Consider the following 12,321-nt stretch of genomic DNA (forward strand, 5'->3'; position numbering starts at 1 on the left):
ACATGTTATTAAAACTTTTCTCTTTCGTGTTATTAATGATCAGATTCCCCGTAAACTCGAATGCGCTGATGCGTAATGAATGTTATAAGAAATTGCTCTGTATTGTTTAATTGGAATTAGGAATGCGTTAAACTAGAGCACGCAAGCAATCACAGTCATCGACGTCATTAACAACGCCAATAAACTGCTGACAGGCTGCCCATCTTGAGAGCTCGTGAATATATTCAGGAAAAACCTTCAACGGACTTGAAGTGAGAAAAACAACGTCACTTCGGATCTTCCCGGTCCACTATGGGTTATTTTAAGCATTCCAAGTAAATAAAATCATGGACACAACCCACTAAGGTTCTCGTCGGATCTTCTCAGTGGGTCGGGATTCCGATCCGGTGATAGGTTCGGCGAAGCACTGCCATTGCTTGACCTAGTGTAAGCAGTCGCCAGGCTAAGCCCTGTGAGCCCTTGCCTACACATCCGGTAAAGCTATAAACCCTCTAGGAAACTTGCATATGTAAGCAAAAAAGAGCAATAGTAAATTTTAATACATACCAAAAATAATTAACAATGAAAATCAGTCAACAGGCAACAGGTATGATAACCGGTTTCATCGCTAAAAACGATCTCATCCAGACAATCGTTTTCGTAGAGAAAAATAAAAAAAAAGATTTGGCAGCTATGTTGAAACTCTGCTTTCCACAAGGACAGTGGTGCCTACGCGTGCGGGCTTACAAAACGGCTTGCCATCGTTAATCGATAAATATTTACCAGCTTCGCAAATCTGAAAACACGTGAAGTGATATGATATATGATACGAGGTTTCTCAGCCTGAAAAAAGAAATTAAACAACAAGTCTAAGCAATGAAACGTTGTGCGGGTCAGGCCGGGTCAGTACCCGCGATACAAGGAGCGTGTTGTCTTCACGAGACCTCTCTCCATGCATAATGTACGACGGTAGTCATTGCGAGCCGATACGAATTCCGATTATTGTTTTGATCATTTTATATGTAGGACTCAATTTTTTTTTATTGTTTCTTTGAATGGACAAGCTCACAGCCCACCTAGGTGTTAAGTAGTTACTGGAGCCCATAGACATCTACGACGTAAATGCGCCACCCACCCTGAGATATGAGTTCTAAGGTCTCAAGAATAGTTACAACGGCTGCCCCAACCTTCAAAAGTAATTACGCAAATTATGATTTTAATATAATTTCATTTTTGATTTTTATTACACGATGTTATTCCTTCACCGTGGGGGTCAATCGTGAACATTTGTTAAGTACTTACTTCATGAGGTAAAATTGGTACCCAACACCGGTACATCCCTAGATGCGAATTCACCGGACGTCTTATCCTTTAGGCCACGACGACTGTACATGTAACTGCAAATGAAAATGATACCACACTATAAATACTGGCACAGCTAGATCCAAGACACCGCTATTGGATACCAAGGTCCTGACGGTTTCTTCTAAACCGGTTACCCGTGGCGTAATGTGAGCCGCACAGGCAGGTACCATCATCCTGCCTATTTCTACCTAGATGTAAATTCCACTAATTACCAAACCATTTCACCTTTTGTCTCCAGCCAGCGGTCATTAGCACTAGGAAATATGACCCGGTTAGCAAATTTTTATATTAAAACATCGCATCGGTCTGATTCAAGTTTTATTGACGCATCATCAAATTTGAATACGCATTTTATTATTCAACGAATAATAATAACTCTAGTGGTACGTTTTGATCTTCGTAACAATAAAATTTCTTATTTTTAAACTATACCTAAACTCTTTTATATTATTTTAGCGTGTTTCTTTCTAAGCGGAATCCGTGACGTAAGTTTTTTGAAAATTGTACGAGTATTATTAATCTTGTTGGAAATAGTATTTTCTTCGGCTTTCGCGAAACTTAGACATCATTCCAAAGTTTACACCACCATTTGAGCTTGCGTTTATTATTCTATTTATATTATTTCTGACGTCACAGATGCTGTACAGTTTTCGGACGACAACGACGACTTCTCGTCCGTAAAAGTAGTTTCGATCCACTGAAACTTCCTCGACAGAGTACAAAACTAGTAAATGGAGCTCAGACGTGAAACGCCTTTTATCGCGTAGGTAGCTTAAGTATCATTCATCATCATCATGATTCCAAGCCGGTTTCGGCAACGGCGACCAAAATTTTCTGTTTAATAACTTAAAAGCTAATTTCCGCGCCTCTCATGCGCTCTAATATGGCTATGGTAGCCTATCTTGTTCTTAAACGTGCGCAAACATAAGCTACAGGTAAGAACACCACTCACAAAGTTGTAAAAAATTGTGGAAGGCGGTCTATTTTTCAGTTTAATAGGTACCATTACCTCCTGCAAAAATTCCAAATCCAGTTTCAATATATCATTTTAATAAAGTAAAAAAAAAATCGCTATGTTTTCAATCTAGTGTAATTGTTCAGGTAGCGAACAACGAAACGAATGGACCCGCTATTAAATTTAAACATTCACGAAGTAAAACCTCAAGCTTGTGACCTCTCTTGTGGGTTCCCATACTCCTAGTAGCAGAAAGGATTGTGATCCTGCACTGGTAGGTGCACAATATGTTTTGCCCTCTTAATTTCGGTACTTCCAAAGCCACGAAAAGATAAATCCACGCCGAGTTGATACAAAATCCGATTTATCAATTGTCCTCTTCATTCGTTGAAGCGACTCGTGTGCTCTTTCCATCCAATCTATTCTTCGCAATCATTTTTAGATACAACAGTGAGTTTCAGAATCCGTTTAAATAAATCAGCCTTATTATGGTCTTTTTTTCTTTTTTCCTAACATGAAAAACAACGGGGACTCGAAAAAAATCTACTGAATACGTCTTTATTGCTTTCAACATTAACCCTTTTAGTGTTGAGCTTAATTCCACATATTTTGCAGAAAATGCTAAATTATTTTTGAAAAAAAGTACCTTATAAGAAATCAATGCTAAATTTGGACTGGTGGTAGGACCTCTTGTGAGTCCGCGCGGGTAGGTACCACCGCCCTGCCTATTTCTGCCGTGAAGCAGTAATGCGTTTCGGTCTGAAGGGTAGGGCAGCCGTTGTAACTATACTGAGATCTTAGAACTTATATCTCGAGGTGGGTGGCGCATTTACGTTGTGGATGTCTATGGGCTCCAGTAACCACTTAACACCAGGTGGGCTGTGAGCTCGTCCACCCATCTAAGCAATAAAATAAATAATAAAAATAACTTTAAAATTATTAATTATCAAAGGTAATACGTGCGCGCCCTAAGACACGTCCGTACAGGTCCTATTACCTATAATCAAAATGCGCAATAATCAGTATTCCGACGCTCCTATTATTTATTATTATTATTATTATTATCTATCGACGGTACGCGCTCTAAGGCCTAATGAAAATTAATTACGCGATGTAAAGTATGTAATAAAACAACAGAATGAGCGAGGAACGTTATCTAATCCAGTGAATAAACAAACGTGTTCCCACGGATGATGATCCAGTAGCTTCAACGCACTGCAATGCTCTTTCAATTAGGCTTTTCGTTGCTTAACTTTTGACTTACGACCTTAAAGCATCACAGGTGCTTCGCAATTCCGAAAACTTGTTCTTTTATTGCCTTAGATTTGCAGATGAGCTCAAAACTCATTTACTTTTGAATCGTTACCAGAGATCATAAAAATTAGAACACGAACACGAATTACCCCCAAACTGGATCGAAACGAAAATACGTCCAAACTTCAACACCAGTAACCTCTGGGACGTTAAGAGGTGTCCGTCAATTACCTTAAAGCTTCACAGGCTATTCGCGATACCAAAAACTAGTTCTGTTGTTGCCTTAGATATGCAGATGAGCTCAAAACAAATGTGCTTTTGAATTGTTACCAGAGACCATAAAAATTAGTACGCGAACACGAACTACCTCCGGTTTGAGGCGAAACGAAAATGCGTCCAAAATTCAACACCAGTAACCTCTGGGAAGTTTAGAGGTGTCCGTCAATCGTGGATACGTCAGCACCCGACCGCTCCAGACAAATGGCGCGTTGATTCCAAAACGGATGTTGGCTTTCGACGGATGCTTTATTCAAATAATTCGGTGGCACGATCTTCGGGTAAAACGAGTCATTCTTGTTTTAATACGACCAGCGGTATCCGGATTAGCATTGATGTGTATGGGCCGCGAACCACTTAAGCAGAGAGCTCATCCACCCAATGAAAAGAATTCAACCAATATTTAAACGCAATGCACAGTGGGTCTTAGTAAATTGTAAGTTGATACATACATATGTATTTACGGTTACGGAGAGGGCTTCGAACAGTAACGAAGCTTCTTAATAGGATCTTCTTATTGGGATCTTAATTTTAATTTTCTTTTTTTTTCTTTTAAATGTTTAATTTTTACAATAATTAGTCAATTTACATTAATTCGTAAAAAAAGTTTTAATCGTACCAATGACTCACGAAAACCTTAAATAAGAAAGTGATTGCATTATCACTACCACCATCAGCCTGAGTGAGACACATCGTGAACCTGACTCAATTCTGCCACAAACAATACTTTCTCATTATTGAAAAGGTCATTAATCCATCAATGAAGTCTCTAGATTTATATAGTGACAGAAGCATTAAAAAGATTCATAAGTGCTGTGTAGATACACAGATAAAATTGTCTACCCGTGTATAGAAGACAGAAACCTGTTAACACCTTTATATTTATTACATTTAATTATGTCTTGTGAAATATGTAAATTTATCCGTAGGGCTAACGCAGCTATGTATCTATTGATACCGTAGCCATGTAACATTACCTAAATGATAAAAACCTAAATGAATTATCTGACATCTGAAGGCAACATATCGGAAAAGCAAAGTTCATTTTAATTTAAGCAAATAAAACCCTCGATTAAGTTGATATTTCTTTTCTGTTACATTACAATGCATTAAACATTAGTCAAAAATACCTTCTTGAATCAGCAACAGAAACAGAAGCAAATAGAAAGAACGGTCACGAAGCGCACAGTAGAATTATACTCTTTGAAAGAAAAACAAATCAAATCAGTACGTGATTTAAACACCGAATCGTTTAGTTCACAGAACTTCACAGAACGAATCATTTGTAATATCATCATCACAAGCGAATCGTAAACAAAAAGAAACTTTTTACCTTCGTCCATAAACAACGCCCGTAGTATTCGAAACGTACAGATTATACTAACCTCGTTTCTTAATATAGAACTAGGTGGAACAGACACCCAATGATAACGGGCTATGTCAAAACATCAAGCTCTGAGAACAGCGAAAACCGTCTGTGGCCTAATAAAATGCTTCGTCTGGTTGAGTAGTCAAGCGAATTTGATGTTGATCAGTTCTTGAATATCCAACTTGTCCTGGTGAAACTGGAAAGGCCTCCGGGCCACCAGTAATCATACAATCATAAAAAAAAGTTCTTGGATAGATACAGCCATATGTTTAAGCGACTTCCACAGTGAAATCTACAAGCAAATGTAGTATAACTAGTGAAGCAAACTCCGCTACGATGACCTCTGAATGGAGAAAATACGCCGCTTTAAAGCGACACACGAATTACTAGTAATATGTTAATTATAAAATGGCTAAAACCATATGTTAAGTGCCAACAACAAATTTACCAAGTTTCAGGACTTTAATCACAATGAAAACCGCAGACTAAACGATCAAAGAAACTTTTAATTAGATTCGTATAGATTAACTTTAACATCATCCAGAGAAGGATAATGGGAGGAGATGGTCACGGCTCTTAGACATGAGGAATGCGACTCAGGGAGGAGGAGATTAACTTTGTGATAGCAGGGCCGAGAAGTAGATATCCTCATGCCCGCGGTCTGCTCCCAACATCTGCAGACCGCTAAGCCCCACATACCCCGCGTGCCCCCTAGGCGCGGAAACCTCGTATGAGGTTCGGCCCTTTGCCCCACTTAAAGTGGTCAAATATTAAACCGTGGCAATTTCTAATTCAAAAGCCCTTATTTCTGATTATCATTAGCAAAGGCCTACCCTAGAGTTTGTCATACTCTTCTGTTCGTACCTTTTGTTGTCCATAGCGATCCACGTATTTTGTTAATCTTTGCTTCACACCTTTTTTTACAAATAATTAGATTATGAAACTGTTACTTTAATGTGATTTCTATATTTTCAGATACACATTGATAGCATACTACGACATGTACGCGCAAATCTATACGACCACGAAGATATGGATACAATTGCTCCTCATCTGGATCGTGTCTTTCGGATTCATGGTACGTAGAAGTACTCAGACTATCTGACTTCATAATATTCGCTTCTTAAGCGACTTCAAAAAAGGAGGAGGTTCTTAATTCGACTCTATGTTTTATTTTTTTCGGTTTGTTGTTACCTCATAACTTTTGACTGGGTGAATCAATTTTGATGATTCTTTTTTTATTAGAAAGCAGACGCTTCCCGTATGGTCCCATTTCATCATTTAGTCCAGTTCAGATAATGGTATCCATGAGAAAACCATATAAGTCTTAAATTTGCATTAAGTACGTGCGCGACAAATAGATGGATAACTTAATAACTCAATATCACGCCAACCGATTTCGATGATTATTGTTTTCAGTGTATATTAATTTGTTTTGGAATATCTTTTTTTTTCTATTTGAAGTCGGTTTTTGTTAAAGCATGTCTATTTACAATTATTATTAACATAAGGTCTGTTTTTGCAAGGCACTTTCAGTAGCTGTAATATAATCTGATGTTTAATTTAACCGATCCTAAATGAGTTCCTGTCTGAAATAACCAAATCAAAAATGGCTTCTAAGTCAATACGTTGCATTTTGCAATATTTTTTTTATTTCCTTTGTAGGTAGCAATCAGCCCGCCTAATGGTGAGTGGTTACCGTCGCTCATGGACGTCGGCAATGCCGCTGCCTTCATTCAGTGATTGCTTTTTCTTTCTCCTACCTATGCTGATAGCCTTGAGAGGCTATTTCAGCTTTACCCTAACGTGTAGGTCAGCTCACGAGGCTCAAACCATAGTGTTGCTAACACTGGCCCTAGCAAGAGCAGTCCTTCGCAGAATATACCACCGGATCGGAAACGCGACCCACTGATAAGATCTAGCGAGAAACTCAGTAGGCTGTGTCTATGGGTTAATTCGCTCGTTGAGCCCTTCGTCGCATGCGACGGGTTCGGCGAGGACGGCGACCGGGTGATTGCTGCTGATTCAGTGTTACGTTGGCAACTCAGTAATCTAATTGAACGATGTACATATGTTGTAATAAAAGTGAGATTAGTTCGTTGCACTTCCATGTTGTGCGGCGCTTAATTGTACAGAATTAGGGTACATCCTTCGGGAGGATGGATTGAATTACAAACTGAAGCGAGTTTTGTGTTTTTAAATACGACTATGAGCAACGAGAGCGTATCGTTCACACTATCTTCATACTATCTTCATATTATCTGAAACCGCTGTATTTACAGTGCATTTTCAGAGAACTTACCACCTTCTACCTGGTTCTGGAATGAACACCCCTGCACCGGTGCTTTCCTCGCATGTCCTCCTTCTGTTAGAGTAATTTAAAAAAAAACGGAATAAAGGTCTAGAAACTACCTAATTCAATATCTAGTTCCAATCAATTTCCGTTTAATTATTTTTTGAAGTCCTCATCATAATTTTAATTTTCACAGATAATTGAAATAATTGTGAGGTTATTACGTATTTAGAAGCGCTCATCTGACCAACTATGGGCATTTATATTCATTCCTCAGTCACAAAAATGTACCCTTAATTAATGAATACATTTCATAATACCAATACACAATTGTCCACACATACTTATCACTATCTTTTGTCTTCGTAGTTTCGTGTATATTATTAGGACATTCAGTCATACGAACAGAATGAAATTATAAAGAGCTCTGTCGTTTTTTCATCTGAATTCTACAAAGACTAGATAAGTTTACATTATTTTAGTTTATACCAACGTTTACCTACTTCTTATGGTGCTTAGATACTGACGTTTCGGACATATACTTAGGTACTTATTTAGAACAGGCCAACTGTGTTGATATTAGGTTCCAAAATACACAAAACTTATTGGTAAGGATTTAGTCTCGTACCTTGCGAGGCTCGGGTAACAAGCACCACAGGGCTTCAAGAGACTTGAATTGATGAAATGTTTTAAACTTTCGCGGCAGTCTACGTTATAAACGCAATTAGGTGTCGATAACCTTTCTTCTCAGTCGTACACTCCTGGCAGAGTGGTCGTGGTTATGTATGTCTTATTGCTTGGTTGCGGCTTTTGAGAGACTTCTCCATCTCTGCCTGTTTATACGGTACATGTACATTCTGGAACGTTATGGAAATGTCTAAAAACGATAACCTTAGATAAGATTAACTAATTCCCGATCATTACCGTTCTGTGGAAAGCGATCATGCGCAGCGATCACCTACAGACTTGAGAATGCGGGTAGGATCTTAGGAGCAGACAAATCTATCCTATCTGTCGTCCATTTTGGGAAGTAACATCCATTTAAAAAACAAACTGTTTGAGATCAAAGATACTCTTAGCTCTTTTACCTGCACCCTTAACCTAACCTAACCGCGACCGCTTATGACTCGCGTGCGTTAAAACATAAAAATAATATTTACACCTCGTAAATCATAAAGTTACGTAACTTTTTTTTGTCTTATTTACACAACGTCGTAAAAGCATGTGCACACACACGATTCATTGACAGCGCATCCGCCACGCTCGTTAGGCAATAAAATAAAAAACTACAACACATTATTGTTATTGTGTAATACAAAAAATAACGTACACATATTTGTAAAGTTAATATATTGACTAGGTACGTAGTGAATTTTGGACTTGCGAGAAACACACAAGAGGTTTTTAGTTTTGGTAATGTATCGAACGGAATTTAATCCGTACATGCTGCAGACCAGCCAATCCCACAGATGGTGTGATGTGGTCCATATTGAGACATGAGATCGAATTATCAAATTTTTTTTATTACTTAGGTGGGTGAACGAGTTCACGAGTTCACATCTACGACGTAAATGCGCCACCCAACTTGAGATATAAGTTCTAAGATCTCAAGTATAATTACAACGGCTGCCCCATCCTTCAAACCGAAACGCATTACTGCTTCACGGCAAAAATAGGCAGGGTGGTGGTACCTACCGGCGCGGACTCACAAGAGGTCCTACCACCAGTAAATGGCTAAAGCCCTATGCTAGTGCTCACTATTGGCACTAGCATAGCGTGAGCCAATCTAGCCTTCTCCCATTCATTATTTTATGTTATTGATTTAGGCACATTACAAGATGATAAGTGACTAAGCGACGTTTACCAAATGATCGAAATTCGACCAAAATCAATGATATCACAGGATTTTCATTAGTTTTATGTTTGGCGTCTTTTTTCTGTTTCCATTCTGATTTTGGATGTTTTAGAAAGAAAAAAAAACTTAAATATTGCCAAAAAAAGATAATTAGTTCAAAGCTCCTAAAATAAACCATATTGATTTGTACAATAGATTTATATTTAAAAAGGAGATACTCTAGCCTGAATATTGCAATAGCTAAAGTATCGCATCTAGCAACGCTAACTCAAAACAACTATTTATCGAAAAACAAACCAAGCAATAAATTAATTATTAATAATAAAAAACATTTTCATTAACAGTGAAGGGAAAACGCATCAACATTGAACCACCAGCATTACTGCTGAAATACATACTTAAACTTCTTATTATGACCAAGTTTTATAGAATCCATAAAAAAATATTCCAAGAGTCATTCCGAAAACAAAAACGGGCCTGCATATAATAAAAATTACAATTTACTACAGACAGTTATGTTCAATTGACAATGCTCGAATGTGTTAAAAAACGAATGATAAGCGTATTTTTAATGGTCAATGAATAATTCATTAGTCGAGGGTATGTGTGGGCTCGTGAACATGTCTATTCAGTACAACTATAAGGCGACTCGTTCGCAAGCGATATTATGAAATTGTAATATCACCGTCTCTTACAGTATTGGCATTAGTTTCCATGACACGTAGACATAATTAAAACTACCTACGCGATTATTACTAACGTGTGTAAAGTGTGGAGCGTCGGAATACTGTCTACATACCCGATCCTGTGGACGAAATGGTAAACAGTCGACGTCGCCCTAAGCACGTCTTTACGGATCCTCCCGATTCATTAACGGTGCTTTTAGGTACCTCAAGCACCGGTCACCGTCCTCACCGAATCCGTCGCTTGTAACGAAGGGCTCGACGAGTAAATTAACCCATAGACACAGCTCACTGAGTTTCTCGCAGGATCTTTTCAGCGGGTCGCGTTTCCAATCCGGTGGTAGATTCTGCGAAGCACTGCTCTTGCTAGGGCCAGCGTTAGTAACACTTCCGGATTGAGCCCCGAGAGCTCGCCTACATGCTAGGGTGAAGCTAAAATAGCCCCTCAAGGCAATAGATATTGTGCGAACTACTTTCTAATTTTTTTCTATAAAGACGATTTCGAGATATTTGCTTACGTGGGTGGAGGAGCTCACAGCCCACCTAGTGTTAAGTGGTCACTGGAGCCCATAGACATCTACAACGTAAATGCGCCACCCACTTTGAGATATAAATTCTAAGGTCTCAGTATAGTTACAACGGCTGCTCCACCCTTCAAACCGAAATGCATTACGGTTTCACGGCAGAAATAGGTAGGGGGGTGGTACCTACCCGTACGGCCTACCACCAGTAAAAGTTTTCTAGTTTTGACAACGGTTTTTCCCGAGTATTGCACCTGCTATCGCCACCCGTTACTGGATGTAGGGCATATAATGAGACCGCACGGTCTTAAACAACTATTCTGTTTATTTCTGCCGTGTCACAGTTCGTCTTCGAAGATTGATGTAGCCGTATAAAACATAATCGAGAAATTTAAATTTTATCGCAAGGTAAGTTTTTACAAGCTCCGGTCACCACTTTAAACCTGGTGCCCCGAAAGCACGTTCACTTGTCATGTAAATAAATTTAAATTAAACATCCCAGACTCATCATCGTGACTAATTCGTTGTATTTAACAAAAAAAAATTGTTTATATTTCGTTTATTCGCTTCCAGATTCCTCCCCTGCTCGGCATCTGGGGTCAACTAGGGTTGGAGAAGAACACGTTTTCGTGCACGATATTACCGAAGAACGGGCAGTCGCCGAAAAAAGCGCTGTTCGTTTTCGGCTTCGCGTTGCCCTGCGTCGCGATCATCGTCTCGTACTCGTGCATCTATTGGCGCGTCAGACAGAGCAAAAGGAAACTTGAAGGACACGGGTGTGTATAAAATAAGCGGAAATAAATTTTAGGCAGCGTCCCAGCTCTGCCCCTGGCTTTGCTGATGTCCACGGGCCGTATGCTCGTCTGTCTTAAACAAAAAATTAAAATACAACTATCCTAAATGTCTAAGTATATGTAAAATTTTGTCATTAGTAAATACATAACTGTAAATCATCTTTTATAGTATGAGGTAGCGCCCTCTATGAATTAATATTTTAACTTCACGTATAATGTGTTCTATCTCATTCTCTCGCCGGCTGAATCGTATACATTTATGTGTTTGTGTCTCTATGGACTTATTTTTTTGTTTCTTCGAGTTTGAAATCACAACGATTCTAAAGAAGTTTCACTTCAAAAACTGAGACTGAACAAAATTGGTGAAACGTCTAAACAAACAGACCACAGTACATCTAATTGTACTTCTAAGAACATACTGATTCTATACAGTATCTATACCAAGAATACATATATAGTACATAGTGTATACTTTGTAAACGACAGAGGTTGTAGGGTGTACATACATATACGTTATATAACATCATATAAGACATATTACAATAAAAAATATAACGAATGTAGGGACAAATGTCCCCATCATCATCATCATCAACAGCCCACAGTCGTCCACTGCTGGACATAGGCCTCTCCCAGTCCACACCACTGAGCCTGGTCTACGGCTCTCCTCATCCACTTCTTGCCGGTCACCGTTCGGAGGTCATCGCACCACCTAGCCAGGGGCCGTCCCACGTTACGTCTTCCGCTGCGCGGTCTCCACTCGAGAACCCGTCTGCTCCAGCGATCGTCAGTCCTACGGCATATATGGCCAGGCCACTGCCACTTCAGCTTGCTGACTCTTGTCCCCATAGCAACTATTAATATGTACCTATGTATTAGCGATAATTATATTGCAGTGATGCTGCGCCAGTCTTGGGATTATCGGGCTGTCAATAACACGTTACGTTGTAATCCCAATATACTTTAGTTATGTACTT

At 39.0% G+C, this 12,321-nt stretch overlaps 1 protein-coding gene and 1 long non-coding RNA gene across 3 annotated transcripts in view; one reads left to right on the forward strand and one right to left on the reverse strand.

Moving 5' to 3' along the window:
- Tre1 (Trapped in endoderm 1) overlaps window positions 1-12,321 on the forward strand; it is a 77,276-nt gene that overhangs the window by 60,442 nt on the left and 4,513 nt on the right. For both annotated transcript variants that reach the window (XR_016323754.1, XM_089730831.1), the window contains exons 4-5: window positions 6,174-6,276; window positions 11,124-11,326. Coding sequence is in view for 1 of the 2 variants with exons in the window: in XM_089730831.1 (XP_089586957.1) it covers window positions 6,174-6,276; window positions 11,124-11,326 (306 nt within the window). In the remaining variant the exon portion in view is untranslated. The remainder of the gene's footprint in view (window positions 1-6,173; window positions 6,277-11,123; window positions 11,327-12,321) is intronic.
- LOC149501980 (uncharacterized) overlaps window positions 1-12,321 on the reverse strand; it is a 110,602-nt gene that overhangs the window by 26,228 nt on the left and 72,053 nt on the right. The gene's annotated exons all lie outside the window — the stretch shown is intronic.

Source organism: Bombyx mandarina, chromosome 11, assembly GCF_030267445.1.
Source record: "Bombyx mandarina strain Sakado chromosome 11, ASM3026744v2".
NCBI lineage: Eukaryota > Metazoa > Arthropoda > Insecta > Lepidoptera > Bombycidae > Bombyx > Bombyx mandarina.